The sequence below is a fragment of the Sylvia atricapilla genome, chromosome 1 (assembly GCF_009819655.1).
Source record: "Sylvia atricapilla isolate bSylAtr1 chromosome 1, bSylAtr1.pri, whole genome shotgun sequence".
Taxonomy (NCBI): Eukaryota; Metazoa; Chordata; class Aves; order Passeriformes; family Sylviidae; genus Sylvia; species Sylvia atricapilla.
This window is the reverse complement of record NC_089140.1, coordinates 15839391-15861696: the sequence shown is the minus strand read 5'-3', so window position 1 is coordinate 15861696 and position 22306 is coordinate 15839391. Positions and strand designations below refer to the sequence as shown.

The window sequence follows — 22306 nt, the reverse complement described above, 5'->3', positions numbered from 1 at the left end:
GCATTTTCCTGGTCTCTCAATGTTTTAAGCCAAGCATTTTCCTGGCACCCAAACATCAAAAGAGGGCATTTTCTTCATAGTGCAATTCCAAAACAAGCTTTCATAGTAATGTACGTTAAAATAAAACAGTTTGTAAAGCCTAACATGTGTGTATACATGTTTTTCTGAGCTTATGGATGAGAGAGGGCATCACAGTGCCGAGCGCAGTAACTCCAAACTACATATGAAGGTGATCACAAGCAAAAAACTGTGATGTGAATAACATACATCAGTTATGAAATAAACATATAGATCCCCAGTCCTTTAGTATTATGTTTAAGCAGAGATGTTTAAGTCTGTTTTCCCTGAAATCTGTTGAATATGGCAAAGAAAATTCAAGATCTTTACCTGTAGCTTGTGAACACCCTAGAATGCAAGTCAAAATCATTTATTACAGAAAGCTGTCTCTTTAAAGTACCTTTTATTCATGTCATAACAAGGAAATTGTTAGTTTGAAACAAACCAAATTCTGACACACATAAGATCTAACTTAAAACCCTAGAGCTACCATTTGACACTTTCTATAATGTTTCTATCGTGTTTTTCCCATTTAGGAAAGCAGATTTTACTAAGTTCACATATTAAACCACAACTCCCTGTCACAAAGTCCTTCAAATTCAATACCTCCTTAAGCTAGTCATTTTAAGTTGCACATTACAATCACTTCTTAACTCATCTAGAAATAAATGCAATATTGACAAAAGGGCTAAGAAACACATTTAAGACAGCAAATTTCTACTGGGAAACAGAGACTACCAAGAGATAAAGAATACAGAATGCTCATTAAAATGAAAAATGCCTTCTGCAATTACTCAATAGGAATCTGAATTAGTCTATTCACTGAAACTAGCAAATTGAGTCTGCCTTCTTTTCTCTGAATTCTATTAATATACAGCCATCATGATACAAAATAAGTCTGCACATGCATTTGGATCCATTTTTATTCTGTTTTAAACTGGAATGTCTCATCTTTGCCAATTTATTAACAGAGACACAGAAACGTGACTATTTCTGCCTTTCTCTACATGGATCTTCTTTCATCTGTCCTACACACTTACCCACTTGTGACCAATTCCTGTATAAATTGGTAGAAATTTATACACATAGTAAAAGAACTAAGAACCAGGTATTTTTATATGACTGTTCAAAAGCCAATTAGAATATTCCGGTGTTTGGTTTTTGTTTTGTTTCTTGGGCCTTATATAATCATAGTTTCTAGTACAATCATGCCTTCGTTTATTTTCTCTACACATGATCAACCTCACTATTTTAAAAATGCGAGTTAATTTCAATTTGGAAGTTGTCTGCATTGCTGAATTAATTACATTCTATGTAAGAAAACATTCAGGCACTTAAGTCCTTAGCACCTATAACTAACTGCAGCTTGTGACTTTAGATCCCAACAGGAAAGATTTGGGTTGGAAGCATTGTGTATTTGGTCAACAGTTTCAAGATGGCTCCTTCAGAATTTTACTTGTGATTAAGATCTAACTCAAGGCTAACAAACTACACACCACCCACCTGCAAAAAGCTAAAAGAGTTTTAACTGCAGCTATGAAACTAAGGTATGTCTGCAAGTTACAGTGCAAGGTTACTTGGAATGCCAGCCAGCAGCACGCTCTGGGCAGTCAGAACACAACCACCCAGCTCCGTGCCCTGACTGAGGGACAGCAGACACACAGACCTCCCCTCAGCACCCCACTGCAGATAACAAATCACCACTGAGCTGGAGTCAAGCTGCCTTCTGGTTTAGGATACTCTGTGAGAGAAAGCTTCGAGATGTTCTCAGGAAGATCTGAAGGCAGACACTAAGGGCTGACTGGAGGTGGACCCCTATGCATCAGCAGATTACTGGTGACTTAATGACAGGCAGGACAGGAGCAGACAAGGGAAGGGCTTTGAAGGGAGGTCTGGTACCCTGTATAGAGCTCACCTAGAATGAAGGATTCTGCAGAATTAAAAAAAAAAAAAAAAAAAAAAAAGACATGATACAATCAACAGTTTTGGAAATTCTTTGCAGCAGAATTCTGTTTCAGAGCGCAGCACAACCAGGTCCCGTGTATTACAAGAACAGAGAATACATTGTGGCAACCGACAAAAGATACTAGGCCTATTATTCCATAAGAAAGGATATATCCTACAGACGGTACTACAGGATTTGAAATGACTAAGACTTAAATATAGCCTTGACATGATGTGGAATTTGGAAAATATTTTCCTATTTACAAGCTCAAGTGAGTGACAGAACAGTGCTATCATTCACAGAAATTATGAAAGGACATAAAAGGAATTTTTGAAATAGTAATGACATTATGTTATGAATAGTATTATTCAAGAAAACAAGCTTTTTAAAGTGTTTCCAATAATTTACTTGAAAACCAGAAGTAACACTACCAAAATGCTTTCTAATACTATTTAACACTACTTTTTAAAATTTCAGTATATATTCAGACATTGAAAGCAATGAAACATTTACTTTACATTTTTTAATTGATGCAATCGTGGTTTTAACTAGTGACACTATGTCAGAATAATTAATCTTAAAATGGCAATGTATCAAATCCAGTCTTGAACAAATGATTGTGCAATCTGCATCCCATATGCTTTAAAAGGTGAAACTGCTAGTGATAATCCAGGAAAACAACATGCAGATAATTTGGCCTTTCTAAATTAAACTTAGGTTTATGCACAAAAATATAATTATAATTATTAATAATACTAATTTTTAGCTTTTCCTTGACCTTAACAATATGGTAAACAAAAAACATGGGGTTTTACTTCCCTCTAAACAAACTACAATTCATTACCTTATTTTTTTATGTACCCCAGCAGGTCAACTAATGCAGTGCTTTCATCTCCCATTGTCACTAGTGAGTGAGCAACTGAAAATAGAAAGAAGTCCTTCCATTAAAATAATCTTAATATAGTATCTGTCCAAAAATATTCACTTCAATTTAAAAAAAGTCCTAGTGCCTTCAAGTAGTGATTTATTGAGGAGGATGCCTCTGTAGCTTCTAAGTTAGGACTGACATTTGAGTAAGACACACCCAGGCACAAGTATATCAAACTGCAGTAAGTCTGGTTTTCCAAGAAGACAAGAAAGGTACTTCTGTCATCACATAAAATCTGGAAGACAGGTTTTTTTCTACTCCATTCATTCCACTGAAAGCAATGCACATTCATAAGAACTTCTAAAACAATGTTCTTCAACTAAAGTCATTAGTTCTGCTTCTTTTCTGATAGTTTCTTTTTTCAGTGCTTTTCATTATGGATATTAGGAGATGAAAGTATTGAACTATCATATCAAGGAACAGAACCAGCCCTCCCCAGACAACTTCCTCCACAATTAGTCTTTTGGAGAATCTGTCATGTTAATCACATTTCTCAGTGCAAGGTAGACATTGCCCAACTTCTCTAAGATCTCACTGGGTCTCTTGGTCCTTGACAAAAAGCTACTCCTGCTTTCCCATCCAAGGAGCCACACAACATTCATTCTGAGCAGCAAGAGAGGATTCTTCTTATCCTCACTTCTTTCTTGCCACTAGAAACAGAACAGTGCTTAGATAATTATGGTCCTTTATCAACCATTCTTAAGAGAAATTCAGTTATGGAGTTCAGAACAGATCTTTTTTGCAATATATTCTTCAGTCTTAAAGAAAACACATTATTTTGAGACAGTATCCTGAAAGACAGCTATGGTATTAGAAAATCAACTGTGCATCAATAGCATTACCCTTCTTTACCCATAGCAGTAACATCCACAGTACAGGTGCTCACTGGCTTTTAGTAGTACCAGTGCTATCCAAAAGCAGAACTGAACCCAGAAAACTCAGCAATGCTCACTGGCTGAAGCAGAAAGAAATCTGTGTTTTAACTTTCTACTCCAGAGTACCAGAACAAATGATTGTTAGCTGCATAATGCAAGCCTCAGCCTAATGCTCATACTTACATCTGCTATTCTTCAGCTGTCAGACTGAAGATGAACACAAATAAGCTACACAACTCTGTTAAAGCTGATTTAAATGCAAATGAGAATCAGCCAACATGCAGAGGAATAACAAGCGTCTGAAAAAAACCCATTTATCTCAAAAACAAAAATGACATTCCAGAGTGTTTCATGTTATTCATTAAAATCATTTGAACTGAATATTGGCAAATACCAGCTCATGAAAGAAGATTTAAGTAAAAAGGTGTGTGCTAACATTGTACTACTGCTTTCTGACTTCTGAATAAAACTGAAGTGGAACACCACCACTTGAAATATTTAATTAGGGAGGAAATCTAAATCTCATATCCAATTTTCTTTCACCAAACCCTCTTTATCCTCAACACTACAGTAACTTCATTTATTCTTAATATTAACAGGTGCTGTTTTAATTCAGTGCCAGAGACAGGATAGGACATAAGCATAATATTACATTTGGAAACATGAGTGAAATTTGGCAGAAGCTGCCATGTTGAGGTATCTCAGACACTGCACATGTGCTCCTTGCTGTGAACTGTGCCAGCTATGAAAACTAAACCACTTTAAGGTAAGACGTCTTGCAGATCAGACGTGTGGACTGCCCTTTCTTCATATTCCATACAATACAGGACACAAAACCCAATCCCATAATGGCTGTCTGGGCACACATTGTTTCTTTCTGTTTTACAGCCAACACTAAAAGTGCGCAATCATACCAGTGTTAAACATGTTTTTTTTTAATGAATTCTGCTTCATAGCACCAGGAATTGTATTTTTAAAGAAGTCACTCATGCATAAAGGAAGCCATTGTCTTACACTGAGAAACACAGAAGATTTAGCAAGTTGGAGCTAAAAAGCAGCAGTTAGCATGATTATTTTAATTTTTTCATTGAGGAAAGTTCTTCCCATTCTTTTCTCACTTTAAAGCTAAACAACTCTTTAAGAGCCAAAGTTAACTAAATCTCATTCTATTACAACTTTGCCTAGGTAGAAGTAACTTTTGAGGCTTATCACACAGGGAATCAAAATAACATAGAAAAATGTAAAGAAAAAATTTTGAAGTATTTTGAAGCTTAACAGTAAGCTTCCTAGCTAGGTTACTCTCTTCTAAGGTCTTCCATTCAATGTAATCTTGCCTTCTTTAACTAAGCAGAGTAGGACCTTTTTTTGCAGAAGATTATGTCACCACTCAGAAACAAAAAAGAAATTATTTAATTTTGCAAGTAAATTCACAGTTGGGTTTCCCAGTATAGTCTGCAAATACAGGAAATATATTTTATTTATTTTAAACCATAACAGCTATAAATTCATGTTTGCTTTCCTCTATCAGGATACAAAACCATGTCTGTGGTTGAAGAAAAAGGAATATACATGAAGATTAAAAAAAAAAAAAAAGGGGGGGGTAACAGAGGAAAATGAAACAAACAAACAAACCCTGAATTGAAACCACTCAAATTTCATGCCCAGAAGTGACATGATCAATGATGGCCATTACTATTCCATTTCCTTATTACAGTATCTCAATTTGTTAAAAAGTTTTCTGGTCAAACAACTGCTAAAAATATTAAATTAGAATAAAATCAGATTGTTCAGATGTTGATTCTCCTGCTCTCCAGTTGCAGAATTGCTTTCCTGGAAAAGCAAGAAGGATTGAATCCATGTTCCAAGAGAACACCTGACTCATCAGCCTGCAGGATACCTTACAAAGGACTGCTGTATCTCCCCTGAAGAAGTTGGCCATGGCACATGGGGACACTGTTTTGAGGTGAGCACGGTGGTGTTGGGTTAATGGTAGCACTCAATGATCACAAAGGTCTTTTCTAAGCTTAACAATCTGATGATTCTACAACACAATCAGAAATGCACATTGATGAATTCCAGAGAGTGGGCAGGAAGTCTGAGTCTGCAGTCCAGTGATTAGATCCCCTACCTATGCATGAACCACTGGCTTATGGCACTCTGGGAAGAGAAAAATGTGGACCTGAAATCCCTCAGGTTGAGAAGAACCCAGGAACAAGGCCTCCGACTTCTTGGACTCATAGCTGATCAACTGCTAGCCCACCACGTAGAAGATAGGTCCAAAAGCAGACAGGTCCCCTAAGAGAAAACTGCAGAAAGGGGTATGGGATGTATTTTCTGATAAATGTAGGGGTCATATAAATGTCTAAGGGATGCCCTGGTTTCCTCCCAACCATTACAGTTTTCCTCCCACATTACAGGTTTCAAATTCTAATCAGGAGATCAGAGTACCATCATTGTATGGTCCTTAGATACCTGCCTCCAAATTTCTTAGCCGGGAGCCTGATTGTTATGAGCTGCAGTGTTGAACATTACAAGGCTTATGTTCTTTGTCAGAACCTGGGACATAAAACCTTCCACTGCATTTTAAACAGTATTTGCTTTATTTTTTCCAACACAACAGCCTTTAGGATTTTAAATGGGAAGAAATTAGGTCAAGTCTTTCTACCAAAGCTTTTAAAAAATTTAAAATGGCTAAATTCTGAAAAACATATCTGCCTTTTATACCTTCCATTGATATATTTTGAATATAATTGTCAGAAGAGCACACTGAATTACTGAGAGCTTTACAAGCGGCAAGTGTCTGTAAATATTAGTCAGGAAAATATTTAAACATAATTCCAGTTTTTGATTCCTTTGTATCAGATCTAATTTATCTCTGATCACATATTTTAGTAGTAAGTCATTAAAAATGCACAAAGAATTTGTCTGTGCACAGATCAGCTACGGAATACTGATATGAACATTTAACAGCCAAAGGAAAAACACAAAATGGAACCCACGCACTTGAAGCAATTAAACATCTGCCTGCCTTTCAACACTACTTTCTTAGGATTGTCTACATTCCTAAATCAGAGGATATGCCCAAGTCCCTATTGTTTGAACAATCTTGTTACTCGAAGAATATTTTCAGAGAGTTTAAAATACAAAATTTTCTCTCTGTGTTTCTGTTGGTGCACTGCAATAACAAGGAAGCTACTATTCACTTCTTTTATCAACAACAGTACAAAGAATAAGACACACCCATCTTGGGGAACTGGAAAAACCTGCTATGTGAAAGCTGAAAAGTCTCCAACTACCCATTCCTTCATTTTGCTCTACTTTCCACAGAACTGGGGGAAGCTGCAAGGACTTGGCCTTAGCCTAACAAAAATAAAGCTGAGCAGAAAAGCAAGGGCTGCGTATAAAAACACTGAAATAATTGTAAAAAAATTCTAGTAAGAAAAATCTATTTAAATAAATATTTTAAATAAAAGGACATTCTTGGCACAAGATTGTTACTAACTGATGATGAATAAATTTAGGTTGAACACTGTAAGCAGCTTCATCATGTTGAGGAATTTAGCACTGGAAGAGGCTTCTAATTAAAATAGTGACAGAAAAAGGCTCAGCAGCTTTTAAGACAGCGCTCCATATGTCTACGTGTGTATGACATAAAGCCTACAAAAGCATGAAAATAAACTTGATGAATAGGCAGGTTCTTTCCCGTCCCACATTCCTAAAAGAACAATAAATGTCAAGCAAATAACATCATTCTGATACAACTCTAAGATATAACCATCTGTCAGGCAATACCCCAGAATAATTACACCACAGAAAGCAAAACCAGGTATTAATATCACAGCAGGACAAACTTTGCCAAAAAAAAAACAAAAAAAAAAAAACAAACAAACAAAAAAAAAAACCAAAAAAAAACACCTTCACAGAGTATCTTTCCATAAATGTCTTAGACCCATAACCTCACTTCTCATAATTTCATGCTGCCTCTGCAGAAAGCACACTTCTCATGCAGTACTCACAAATCTGAAAGAGCTCAGGTTATTTGGTCTCCATGCAACCAGGCAGTCCTATGATCTGCACCCCGAGCATTCTGCACACACACTGCAGATCATCTTACCCCAAACAATATGACATCCAGTATGCTCTACGGGCACTTTATTTGCTACAACCCTTACTATCTTCATCTCAGGCAGGAGGAGCCAGAAACGGCTTTGCTGTTGAAAGGTTCAAATCGCCACTTTTGCCCTCACATCATTAACCAGAAGAACTACAGCAAACATGAAGGTCTACAGCAATTGGTTAGACATGAACAGTGGCAGAAATAACACATTCTATAACACTAACCTTTATAAAGAGCAGACAGCCTTTCAGGCATACCAGCCTTTCAGCTTGCTTGACATCCAGAGATATATCTCCATCCCTTGCAAAACTGTTGTGGTTAAAGCCATGAAAAGTTTCCAGAACAAGAATAAAACTTGTGTCTGAGCCATACAGTTTCTGTAAATTAATCTCAATCTCTATTTTTCTTAGCTCTATTCTCTTCACAAAGCACAGAGCACAGTAGCTGCAAAACAGCATTACAGTCCATTTTCAGTTTGTTTGTATCACACCGTAGCATTTTCCTACCATTTTAGTTCATCTTTTTATAATAGAATACCAGTGCTTTTTAACCCTATCATCCAAACAGCGTACACTCTTTTATTCACTGTGAAAGCCTACAGATCTGAATTATAGCATATTCTAGATGTATGACTGCATAATTCAGACAGGGTTGAAAAAAGGTGTGCTGCATGATGCCACAAAAGACTTCCCATTAGCCCTGCTGAAAATAAACACATTTTACTTGATCCACCCCACCTGACATCAGCAAGCTGGTCTTAGCAGCAGATGCCAAGCTCAAATGACCACTTTCACATTTTTTGTTGCAACTCCACATCAAGTCTTTGATCATTTTTCATCTGGAAGTACCAAATAGATTTCTGCTTCTTGATCTCTACACAGCCTCCTCATAATCCACCAGCTGAGCTCCCTTGAACCATGCAGTGGGAATACTCATCTCAACTTTAGCAGCATTTCTCTCCTTCACATATAGAAAAGGATACACTGGATACTGCTAAGATAAATTTCAGTTAACTGTTTGCAGATAGTTTTGATTATTTTGCCATAGTGTTAGATAGCAAAATACAAAACTACAACAATATCATATATGTGGCCTCTGACAAATTCTGACATTCAGCAGTCTGATACAAAACTAAATAAACTGAAGAATAAAAGCTACTTGAGCTGGTTTCCATTTCCCTAAATATTACAAAATTGTAAATACACAAATTGCTTGAAGTATAATTCATTTTTCCAGAAACTTACCTTAAATGTGAAATAAAGTTACCAAGAATATTTTGTATCACAAAAGGTCTTTTCCTTAAGATAAGCACTAAAAAAGCCAACTGAACACCTCAGAAACACTGTAAGCACTGCTAAGCATACAAATGGAAAAGCTGTCTGTACAAAATTCACTTAGAGCACCCAGAAAATATGCAGATATTAAGAATTGCGCCCATCTCAAAATACTCCTGCTTTGTGTCTTCTGCTCTTCCAAACTGCACCTACAAACAATTTACAGAATTCTCATTCAGATATTCTGATTACTCTCCTACACTCACCCCTGGTCAATTTCCAAGCAGTCTGAATTATTTTGCAATGTCACTGCAATGACAGCAAAGGAATGCTGTGTCCCAAGTAGTACAGCCATTTTTTAGTGTATTATTTTGAAATAATACTTTCTAAAATAGTGTCCTAGAAATATGACTTGGGAATCTCAGGAATAGTTGTTTATGCTAGGCTTCAGGCTGATAGTCACAAAACCTTGCAGTTTTTACTGGCAGGGTTCTTCTTTCTTCATTTATATTTAATTCCAAGTTTGTAAAGCCACATCAGACATTCTGGGAGCTGGTTCAATCCCATGCCAAGTCATAAGCTGAAGACTCCCATGAAAATAGGTCAGATCAGGAACTCTCTAATAAGACATCAGCAACAGAAAAGAAATCTGCCTCAGGTTGACTGCCAGAACACAGCCCAATTTAGCTACATGGAAGAAACATCTCAGCATCACTTAAAGAACTACTACAAGGAGAAGTCCAAGCCAGCCTGACAGTACTGTTTGTTCTCTCCCCATGACAATACAACATACTGACTGGGAACCACTGACCTAAGCTGTGGTACCACTACAACAATTTATATCAGGCTGAAGCCAGTTCCTTACCTGATGACCCACATAGCTCATCCCCTGACCCTTTGTAAACAGGCTTTTATTTAAAGTTTTTACCATCCATCTTTTGTTACAAGATTCCTGTAGGATACAGTGGATGAGATGAGCTCTCCCTTTACCTTTACTATTTCCAGGACTACCTCTCTGTTCCCTTCCAGCAGAAGTTCAGAAAAAAATTCTCCTGAAATGCACTGATTCTACTAAAAGAATGGGAAGCATCTGACATTTTCCTTTCTCTACCTCATCACTCTTTCTGCTTTCTTCCCTGGCCTGAGAAAGGTTTTACTGAAGAGGAAGGTGGAGAAGACTCATTAGTGAGAGAGGTTTGATGCAACAATCATCTGAAACTCGAGGTCAAATGTTTCCCTTGGTAACAGCTGCAGATGCACACACATTCAGTCTCCTTGCAGTGAGGACTGTCTCGTACTTAAACACATACACCATGAAAGAATTCTTTGTACAGTAGACGTGCATATGAGGAAGAGTTTATGCATAGAAACATCAACACCCTGCCCCCAAATAAAAGATTATCTAACTACAAAGAAGAGAAAATATGTAGTTTCTAATGCGTTTGTAACTTCTAGATTCTAGATTTGGGAGTGGATCTGCAACATACAACACTGGATTTTTAATTACCTTTCCTATCATAACACAGTAAAAAACAAGGTTTGGCACAAGGTAATTAGACATTAGGCTTTCGTTTAGGCTGTGGCATGTTCTTACTTCTCCATTGGGAAAGCAGGCTACGTGTGCCTGTCACACACACCCATATCAAATCTCATATCTCTAGTCAAGCATTCAAGTTGGGAGATAACATCTTGGCTTACTACTCAAGAATGAGTTTTCAAGAAGACAAGGTCATATTATTACTTACTAATTCAGAACAATATATAATTTAATGCCTCTAAAAAACATTCCAAGAACTACAAGAGAGACCTATTTCTTTCTAAAGGCAGCAAAATATATACAGAGGAACATATGTATTCTCTTAATTCCCACTATTCAGGAGATGATATAACGAACAACAGTAGAGAGATATTAACAGGTTTTAAAGCAGAATCAAAACCTAGCCCTGCTTGAGAGAGAAGGTGGTGACAATATGCTTTTGATTCATGTGTGATGGCCAGCACATGGGTTGTAAGGCCCACACTAACTGGAGGGCACAAAAGGAAAGTTTAGCCCTTTGCTCAACTGTCCTGTCAAACGCACACCTAAAAATAAGATAAATCAGTATTTGAATTTGACCTGCCAGTGAATGAGAAGCACCCCAGTGCAAGGACAGGGATGAAGAAGTCTGGCCTCTGTAGTGAGGACACTGTCCTTGCAGCCTGGGAGCCAGGAGCGACAGAAGCGTGCTGGAATCCTGCAGACAGGGCGCAGCAACTCCAACCACGCCTGGGCAGGCACTGGAAGAAAGACTTATTTTTATCCCACTGCTGAGTGACCTTATGAGTTGCAAATTAGCAGCAAAACAAATGTCTAACCATAAGTATCACACACAAGATGAGATTTGCTTTTGGATAACTGAGGAAAACTAAATTTATTACCTAGATCTTTACAATGTGGGCAAATGTAAGAAATCTCAATTAAAACATGTAGCTGCTCTGACACAGTAGAAACTGTTTATAAAAACACACAGAACAGGCACAGAAAGTCCAATTACTTAATATTTCCCTGTTACTATGGTCTGTTAGTTATAGACTATATTAATGTGCATGCATGTTTTCTTGTAAGGAATCTGGAGATACTCCATTCGTATTACCAAGATGATTTTTTCATAGAATCACAGAATGGTTTGGGTTGGAAGGAACCTTAGAGATCCCCTACTTCCAACCCCAATGTTGCGGGCAGGGATACCCCCCACTAGATGACGTTATTTAAAACCCCACCCAACCCAGCCTTGAACACTGCCAGGGATGAGCCATCCCTAACTTTTGGTTTTTTCTTCCTGAAGTACCCATCATCCCAACTGAACAGCTGGTAAAAATATATAACACACCTCCTGGCACTACATGTCACTCTAGACTTCCACCTGTGATGACAGGAGGTTTGTTTAATAAGCTGCAGTGTTTTGATAAGTAATGCATGTGTCTATTGAACTGATACATACATTTTAAATATTAATGCTACATCAAAGCTAAATGAAAGCTTTAGAGAAGAGAGAGTAAGTGATTTAACAAGGTGGGACATTTAACTCCCTGCTGTAAGTTAACAGCACTTAAAATGGTGAGCTCAGTCCTTGGATAAAGAAACCAGAATATCTCTTGTTTTCTTTCAAATGTAATTGCTATCATCCATAGAAAGTCAAAACAGCTATCTGGAATTCATTAAATAGTGTTGCAAAGCTGAAAGTCTGAGAAGTAAAATACAAATTCAACATTAATGAAATGACATTTACTCAACAGCCATCACCGATTACACATCCACCTACACAACAAATCTACTGAATTAAACATTGTGTTACAATTGCTATCTGCCTCTATTCACAAAGCAGTTAAACAGAGTATTTACCTAAACCTATCTTCCTACAGGATGCTTTAGTTATGGACCATAAGAAAAAGCTAACATCACCTTTGGTTTCTTGAGGCAGAAGTGAACCACTGGGTGTGGAGTTACTGGGGAGACGACCCATCTTCATACTGCTTATGGTTATGTTTCTCTGTACTTTTTTTCAGTCATGTAAGGTGATAATAACCAAGGAGAACTGATTTGGGTCACACACAAACCCCAGATAACTCTTCTCTAAATATGAAACAAAAAAGAGCATTTTTCTTACAAAAGAAAAAAAAAAGAAATTTTTCTTACGTTCCCTTGGTATTCTGTGACTTCTTAAATATAATTTGCAGATCAGACAACTTCTACTGTGAGAAAAGGTTACTGAGTTTGCAAACCTTTCCTAACAGGTATTACTTAAGACTCCTGTGCTTAAGAAGAATGTGTGGGCCTGGGCTTTTTTTCAAAATCCAAGTAATTGTCGTATTAATGCCTGCACATGACTTTAAATCAGGTCTCTATAAAAAAGTATGTTTTACAACTCTGCTAGAATATCTTTCTGTACCTAAAATATTTAAACTCTTCTTCCACAGCCATGTCACCTGAAGAGTCTTCTTTTCAGACTGATTTCTGTATTGGTTTCTCACATCATTCTGTTCCCATCCCAAGTTTTTCCGTTTGGAAATGAAGTATTTAAGTCTTCACATATCAATGTGAACAAGTTTAATATAAAGCCCGAATGAGAAAGAATCTTCATTAAGTAATAAAAGCATATATCATGCAATCAGGAGTTAAGATAATGTTTAATGCAGTACATAGTGTTAAAAAAACTTTTCTCCAGCTGTCAACCTGGTTGTTTGACTCTCAGTAAGTCACTTATAACTTGTCCCTTTTAACTTCCATCCTCCAGTAACTGCCTTGAGAATCCTTCCCTTTCTGGCACTCACAGCAGAACTTTGTACATCTAACTGCCCAGGAAGACATTTTCCTCCACTGCTGCAGTCCAGAAAAATCTGCTAGTTCCAGTGAGAGTTTCTCCCTCAGAGAGGCTGACAGCATGCCCACCATCCACTAGAAGCAGCATCTTCCAGCATCTCTAAACAGATGGAGACCTCAACAGCATTCAACCACCTGCATGTGCAAGTTGCAGCCATGGTTCTAAAGAAAGGAAAACATCAGTGTTTTCTACACTCAATACAAAAATGTGTTTGCTGGACAACTGACCTCTATATTGCCTCAGTACTCAGCTGCTGCACTTGATTTTTGCTCCCTATTTTAACCACCAAGATTTCTTGAAGCCAGCCAGTCTTCTCTGGGAAGCACTCAGGGTGTCTCGCCAGGTCCCCCGGCACAGACACATGACTCTCACAGCAGTCAGATGAGGGACCAAAGACACCCTTCAGCACTTGGCTCAAAGCATGCCATTCACAGTTTTATCCTCTGAGGTTTGCTTGCCATTTCGATACCCTTGCTCAGACTGCTGGAGGCAGCTGGAAGGTGGTCCAAGTCACTGTCTGTATCATATTTCAAACACTCCACAAGCTTTCGAAGCAGGGAGTCATGCACTGCAGCTCAAGCAGGGCCCTTTCAGACCTGTTGTGCTGTAGTACTTGTAGTGCCATTTCAATATCAAGGCGAAGTTTCTAGCACATATAATTTTGATGTTATTAAAGTCACAAATTTGGATCCTTGGAGAAGTAACCAATCTTTGAATAAGAAGCCTACAAGCCCTGTGGTACAGACTGGATGTTCCCATCTCCACTGGAAATTAAATGCTGGGACTGAAGTTACAGGTTAATGTAACTTCGATGTGTACCAGAGGTAACACAGATTTACTGAATGAGCTAACCTTGGAAACCAGGCAGCAAAAGGCTCCTTTCAGCGTCTCTGGGATTCCCAGATGTCAAGAGAGCAGCAGTGCGAGGACAGAGTGAGCCCTAGGCAAGGCAGCTAACAAAGGGCTGCTGTTTGTCCTGGGGGGAGCAGCACCAACTGCCTTGGGCTGGTAGGAGGGGAAGCATTAAGGGAGGAGCAAGGATTTTTAGATATGATTTAGAGTAGAGATTTCACAACTTCATTAAGCTTTAGCATTCATTCACCTTAACTAAGTAGCAAGCTGCTCAGTGAGAGGATGGTTTTGGTCACTTCTCCAGCCTTGCTAGCTTCAAGAAGATGCAGCTCTGGTGTTCCCCCTTCCACACACACATTTCACTTACAATGCAATCCTAACACAGAAGTTAACTGTGTTGACAGCTTCCCAAATGACCCAGACTACAATGAGATAATTAACTGCTCATGAACAGCTATTCATTGAAAATGTCAATCACTGTATCTGTTAAGCCACTGAAAGTCTTCATTACTGTATCTGTCAAACCTCTAAAAAAATTCGGGACTGTTTCTTTAGATTCAGAATTAGAGCAGATTTAGCTCTTGTTTTCCAGCTCTCCTGGACCGTGAATAAATAAGCAAGGCTTTTTATCAGCTGAACTTGTAAGGTGTTTTCTAAAACCACAAAAAACCCCTCTCCATACGCCAGTTGAAGCTGCTGATTCGGTCACATCGATGTGTGAAATAAATATACTTCACTCTCATGTATAATTAGCAATGCCAAGTCTCTTTCTTTAGATAGCATTCATGACATATTGTCTGTGAAACAGCAGCTCTGCATTTCATATCTGAAACTACATTGTTTCTCTCAGAACAGCTTCATTGGCTAAACTAAATTCAACCCACCAAACGATACATTATGAAAGCAATAAAGGTTTTCTATGCTCTTTTTATAAATAGATATGTGTATTTTCAAATTCTAAGACACAATTAGTAGCTCTGAAGCAGTGTTACTTTATACCTAAACTTGCTACACAATTTATAATGCAAGATGTTTCAAAGTCAGCCATCACTGACTGTTGGCTGCATTTGCAATACTTCGCTATATTTCAAAACTTCTCCTATCATACATGTTGAAATAACATAAGAAAAATTAGCCATTCTTGACTCAAAGAAGAGACTGTCTTTACAAGACAATAAAGCAGTACACAGACAACACACAATACTTATAGCACATAATGGTACAACACTTTCACAACTTTATCCATTAGCACTAAGCATGATATGAAATCATTCTTAGTCTTTAATGCTGATCTACACAAATCTATTTATTGGTTAGGATGTAACAAACAAGCAACAGCCTAATTTAGTATCAGAAAACAATAAGCAAGAGTCATCACAAGGGAGTCCTACCTGGATAACTGTTTTCACTTCAACAGCAGCATAAGATAATGCATTTTTCAGATTGCCAAGCTGAGAGTCTGTGGAATCTGAAAGAAAAGGGGAAAGGCTAATAGTAATATGACATTCTTGTCAGTACTGGAAATAAACACTACATACTTGCACTTTTTCATTCTATATGTTTGGAGAATAAATTTAAAGCAGTTAACATCCAAATATTTGATTCTCCTTGAAGCCCTGCAGAAACAAGAGAAGTCAAAAGACTTACTTTAGCTAGTGGGGGAGAGGATTCAAATTTATTCTGCCTCCACACCTGCCCTATATAAATTGGTCTTCAAATTATAATTAAGCAAAATAATGATTTCAAAATGGGTACAGGTAAGCTTTATCTAACATATAAACATCTGTAAGACTTCAGATATATAATCTCACTTTATACATGAACAATATGCAAATCCTGGTAAAAAATTTTAGGTATAAGCCTTCTACCACTGCACAGTATGTGTCCACATTAAAAAGCCCTTAAGTACTTGTGACTTCTTGCCTACAGTAAAGATGCTCATTTCCTTCATGAGAGCTAATTACTCTGCTTTGAAAGTCAGCAATAACCTCCAGACCATAACTGACTGTGCACACCAGCATCCAGCAAACATCCATTATGCACTGCCTACTCCTCCTAGAAACAGCTCATCTTTTCTTCAGAGTTTACAACTGTGAGATAAGATTGATTCTAGCCACGATTCATAATGTAGATTGATAAAACATTTTCAGGACAAAACCTGGAGTCCCAAAGACTAATCTGTTTAATGATACTGCTTAAGAACACATGGAATCTGTTAGCCTACCAAAGTGGGGGGAAATTTCAAGTTGTGTGCTTTGGTAGTTAAGCATAACAAAAGCAAATATTCAAGAACATCAAAGTTTTGTGCACATTCAGACATGCCTTATTTTTTATTTCTCATGGGTTTTCCCTAAATGCAAGTCTGCCAGCTAAAATAAAGACCATGTCAGTGTATCTATCATCTATTGCTATCTTTGAAAATTCATTTGTCAAAGAACTTTACTGAACACCTCTTGGTAATGTTCAAAAATTATTCAGTAAAATACAAAAACATGGTATCAGAGCTGTTCTCAGACCTGCCATACGGCCAACATGACATGGGACAGAGCTAGTGGTCTGGGCTGTCAAGGGCTTTTAAGGATACTGCAGTGTAAAAGTTATTTGAAGTGTATTAAGTAATGTTTGTGCCCTCTCTATTTCTGTAATACAGGGCAAGGTACTGTATTAGATAAGTATATGATATCACATGTGATAGAAATGTCCAGAATCCACTGAAAGCACATATAAATAAATTCAGCTATATTATTGTACTTCTAAGACTAAAATTAGGAGGACACAATTTAATATATCTTTTCTTTAACAAACAAAGACGAGCATCAAGAGGAGATGAGGTCAGGAAGAATATACACACCATAGCCTGGGATTAAACTGCATTAGCACAACTATGTGGCAAGCTTTCATCACTCCTACACATAATTCATGTAGTTCTAGATGGTCAAACTTGCTTAACTCATTGCAACAACTTTCCAAAACGTGCTCTAGGAGGCAACTAACAGGCTCTTTGCTAGCAGCAAGACTGGATTTTTTTCCTGCTTCTACTCATTATCATAGAAAGTTCCACAGTAAAACTCAACAAAGAAAACCAGTTTGGGGGGAAGATGCTACTGAATGACTTTTTATAGATCCCTTCTGCTCTTTTCCACACGCTAGAGAGCAGAACTAAGGCTGGAGTTTCAGTGAAAGGCAACATTGCAACATCCTAAGATGGGAGTTGCAGCAGACTTAACATCATCTTCGTGAGAAGCACAGTACTCCTACAAGGTACTCAGAAAAGGACTGGAAGTTGCCACTTTAGAAAACATTCTTGTGACCATTTCCTATCAGATCTTGGGATGTCAACAAAAATGCAAATAAAATTCCAAAGTGACAGTACATTCCTTAGCCTGCTTTTTATGTACCTCGTATTGACTTTTATACTGTACTCCTAAAAACTTAAAGCTCTGACACCTGCCTAATTTAAAATTTAACTTCCTAACGACATGCTCCTACACAGAAAACATTTTATTACAAACACAAAACGCAATAGTAACTCAGGTTCAAGGTCCATCTGACACAGTATCCCGTTTCTAATAAGTACTGTTAGTGGATGCATTGAGAACAAGAACAGAGTAAACATACAGCAGTCATTCCTTGATGTACTTTGCCAGCTGACAGCAATCTGCAGCTCTGGGACTTCCCCGCTCCTTTTAAGTGTACACATGTAAATATAAACACATTCACAATAAAGTCCAAACCTAGTCGATGTCTGAAATCAGTTAAATCAACTCCTCAGCACTTAGGTTACTGCTTTACTCCTTTTCATACAGATGAATAAACTGGCACAGTTGAAACTGATGACTCTCATTCACTCATTTCCTAGTTCTGCACGACTAGATTACAAACCCTAAATTAACTGTTGCTTTAAGACAGCTTGTAGAAGCTACATGCACACACCCTGAATGCAAAATATCTTAATCCAAACAGTGACGTCTAGCAAAATCCTAATGTTAACTCTAAGTAAGATTATAGATTTGATCATTCACATCAATTAAGGACAAAGAATACTTTCAGTAAGTGATTTACCTAGTAGTAAATTGAGTAAGATACTTCTATAAATATGGCCAAGATATAACAATCCTACCTAAAAGGGACCTACCTGATGGATGATAATACTATATTTTAAAATGAACACCTACAAAACAACATTAAAATGAGGCTCTTGATCTAAGCAAACTGAAAGCAAGAACTCTAGATCTAATTCAAAATACCTAACCGTAAGAAACAAATTCTGAATTCAGCTACCAAAGATAGCCATAACATCTAATGATGTTGATCACCACTGTCCCAGCTGTTCAGTCTTCTTCAAAGGGAAGATCTCTGGTGCTGGGTGATATGATTTACTGCTTTAGGGGTTACAAGTGATAGTGTTGACGGGCTCATGGCTGGACTTGATCTTAAAGGTCTCTTCCAACCTTGCCGATTCTATGATCACTGAAAGTTATTACCCCTGAAATTCTTCTACAGATTAAATTATCTATAGAGGGAAGAAAATGCAAAGCTATGGCACGTTGTTTAAAAAACCAACTCAATTAAAAAGCTCTGTAGGCAAAGAAAGGCAGGTTGTTATAAACACCGGTAAAATAAAACGAATCTAGGAATTCAGAAGTGAAAGCACACAAGTAACATGCATAAGCAACTACCGCTCTTCCCAGCTCTTTCTTGAAATATCATCTACCTTCTCTACATGCAACGTGCCAAATTAATAGCTATTTATTGCTCCACACAGATTAAATGTAGGCATTAACAGCAGCTGGCCTCACAGGTGAATTAAGTTATTACCAGGCAATTCATAAAAACGCCTCCCGTTCCCGATACCCCATAAACTGAAGTTGATGGGTCTCCAGAGCCCGGCCGCGCAGCCCGGTGTCCCTTAATGGCTCAGTCACATCCATTACTTGTCAGAACGAGCTCTGCGCAACGAACCCCGGCCGCCCGGCAGCTTTTAAAAGCCGGAGCACTGGCGGTGATTAGATCCACCGTGGGCTCCCCGCCCGCTCCCGCACGGCCGGCGCTGCCCGCGGGGGGGTCTCGGGGCCGCGGCGCTGCCCGCACAGAGCCGCCGGCCCCAGGAGCCCCGCGGGCACAGGAGCGGCTCCGGGGGCTCCCGGAGAGGCGGGGGACGGGGCCCGTCTCGGAACCGGCGCTCCCCGCGCCCCCGGGACCGAGCGGCCACAGCCCGACACCTGCCGCATCCCCTCGCTCGCCCGCCGACCCTTCCCGCGGGAAATCCCTCCGGCACACCGCAGCACGGCGAGCGCCTCGGAGCCCCTCGCCGCGACCCTCGCCAGCTCGCGGACCTCCGCAGGGCTGCGGCTCATACCTGCGGCCGGGCCTGACGCGCGGGTGCGGCTCAGCTCGGTCAACCCGCGGCTCCGCTCGCCCCGGCTCCGCGTCGCCGCCGCCGCCGCCGCCGCCGCGCTGGGCCGGGCCGGGCCGGGCGCGCCGCCCACCGGGGCGGGGCCCGAGCAGCCCAACGGCCGCGCGCCCACGGCCCGCCCGCTGCCAGGGCCCGCGCGCCATTGGCTGGCGGAGGGAGGGGCCGCGCGGGGCCCGGCCGCCATTGGCCCGTCGCGGAGGCGGGGCCCTGCCCGCGGGGGGCGCGTGATGCCTGTGGCGGGGCTGGGCCGCGGGTCCCGCGCCGGGAGCTCGGGGGTGAGCGCTCCCTCAGGGGTGAACTCCCCGCTCGGGGGTAATCCCCGCTCAGGGGTGAGCCTCCGCTCAGGGGTGAGCTCCTTACTCGGGGGTAATCCCCGCTCAGGGGTGATCCCCGCTCCGAGGTGAGCGCTCCCTCAGGGGTGAACTCCCCGCTCGGGGGTAATCCCCGCTCAGGGGTGAGCCTCCGCTCAGGGGTGAGCTCCTTACTCGGGGGTAATCCCCGCTCAGGGGTGATCCCCGCTCCGAGGTGAGCGCTCCCTCAGGGGTAATCCCCGCTCCGGGGTGAACGCTCCCTCAGGGGTGAGCCCCGCTCGGGGATGAGCCTCTGTTCAGGGCTGAGCCCTCCCCTCAGGGATGAGCCCCTCGCTCAGGGCTGAGCCCTCCCCTCAGGGATGAGCCCCTCGCTCAGGGCTGAGTCCCCCTCTGGGAGGAGCCGCCTCACGGGGCGCCGCCAGGGCTGCCAAAAATTCATTACGGTTCTGCAGGAAAGCGAATGCAAAGCTCTTCACACGGTTATCATTTGTGCTGTTAAGCATCTTCCTATTTTTGTTTATTTATTATGCCAATTTGTTTCAAGTCTTTGAGTTGGAGCACCTTTGCATGCACATATTTTCGTCCCTAGAAATCAGTTAAAATTATTTGCTGGATATATGAACTCGCATCTTTGGACCTTTTTAGCAGTAGAGCCCTCAGACCTTGCAGTCAAAGGTTGCAAACCATCCCTCAGGGCTGTGCACGGGCGAACAGCAGTGATCTGCAGCAGCTGTTTGTCCAAGCCCGAACAGCAATAGTGACAAAGCTCATTAATTCATTTGTCAGCTCCGTGCCTTCTGTTTAATGCACTTGCTAGCAGTGAACCACATTATTTCACTGCGATCCAAGTATTTTGGGGTAACGCGACGTTGTTCCTCTAATGCTTATTGAAAATATCCTTAAAAGGTACTATGGGAAAAGAAATACTTCGGTTTGCTTCTCCCACTGGGTTTTGTTTCCTCCTGTTTTGTTTCGCTCTGAATCCTCAATGTTAAACGACGCGCGGTCCCTCAGGTTGGGGACCAGCCCCGGTGTGGGAGCTCCCGGGGACACCGCGCTGCTCCGGGAGGGAGCGGGGGGAGCAGCTGGACAGGTACGGCTGGCGGGATGCGTTTGGGACATGGACACGGCTTAGCAGCTGCCAAGCTGGGAGCCTTCCCCAGGAGAGGCTGCAGTCCTACCAGTGCGTGAAAGAAAGATACTTTACTCGTTCAGTGAATTTATTCTTAATGAGTTTCCTTTTCATATAATAAAATATGGCAAGGATTCTTTCCGTCTTTTCCAAGCAAAGGAATACACCGGAATACACTGTTGCGTGTTTGCAACAGCAGTGCTGTCCAACATCCACACAATTCAGCATTTAGTGCACTGGACTGCCAGCCTGCAGAAGTGCTCCCTAGAGTCTACAGCATGCTGTACTGATAGTAGTTCCTGGCTAATCTCTTCAAAATATGTCACTACAGGTGGTTTTGGACAGCTGTAATTCTCCTGCGCTGAGAGGGGCCTTTCAGCATTGTCTTCAATCAGCGTTTTGAATGAAGTGCTTTAATTGTGCCAAAAATTCATTGCAAGATGTAAGCAGTTCCAGAAGACTAGTTTTGTACAGTTTCCTCTCATGTCTTTTATTACCAGACATATGGTTCTGTAGTGTATAATGCAACTACTCTCATTCAGCTTCCTTTGACATTTGTTCCTATTCAGTTTAAAATTGCAGTATTCAGCACACTACACGATTACAGGATTTCATTATGTTGTCAATCATTTCTTGTTTAGATGAGCAAATCATTAACAATTACTTCCCTTTTATCTATATCTTCAAAGACAGGACATGGTCCTTCCTTTTGTGATCCATCAGCAGCTGAAGCATTTCTGAAAGGAAACCTGTTGAACATACATGGTTATTTTTTGAATAAGTTATTCTCAAAGCCAGTACAGTAATTACAGTGCCTAGAAAAACTAGACACATCAAGTGTAGCTCAGTTCCTGGATGAATAAATTTTTTGTGGGTTTTGAGATCACATTTTAAATATTCATCTCACTGTCCTTTTAAAGAAATGTTTCACAAGATTAAACAAATGCCAAACTAATAATTTCCTTCTTGTTATGCTGAGTACCACCCAAGTACTTTTTCATATCTTAAGACTTAACCTCGCTTGGAAAATTAATTTAA

General features: G+C 40.1%; 2 protein-coding genes across 2 annotated transcripts in view; both read right to left on the bottom strand.

Moving 5' to 3' along the window:
- The window catches only part of MPP7 (MAGUK p55 scaffold protein 7), a 148193-nt gene extending 128349 nt beyond the window's left edge, over positions 1-19844 (bottom strand). The window contains exons 1-2 of the mRNA XM_066315663.1: positions 19769-19844; positions 15801-15877 (exon numbers count right to left, since the gene is read on the bottom strand). The gene's annotated coding sequence lies outside the window, so the exon portion shown is untranslated. The remainder of the gene's footprint in view (positions 1-15800; positions 15878-19768) is intronic.
- On the bottom strand, positions 19416-21258 carry LOC136372941 (transcription initiation factor TFIID subunit 4-like). Its single transcript, XM_066337835.1, has 2 exons — positions 21064-21258; positions 19416-20180 (listed from the first exon to the last, which is right to left on the bottom strand). Exons 1-2 carry the CDS (start codon positions 21256-21258, stop codon positions 19416-19418), a joined length of 960 nt encoding a protein of 319 aa, XP_066193932.1.
- Between the last annotated feature and the right edge of the window lie 1048 nt (positions 21259-22306).

What these genes read in the sequence shown, in the direction of transcription:
- LOC136372941 (XM_066337835.1), bottom strand. Translation starts at nt 21,258, where the DNA reads ATGTCCCAAACGCATCCCGCCAGCCGTACCTGTCCAGCTGCTCCCCCC. An exon ending in AGTGGGAGAAGCAAACCGAA is followed by an intron (nt 20,181 to 21,063) that starts GTATTTCTTTTC and finishes CCCCCGAGTAAG; the next exon opens with GAGCTCACCCCTGAGCGGAG.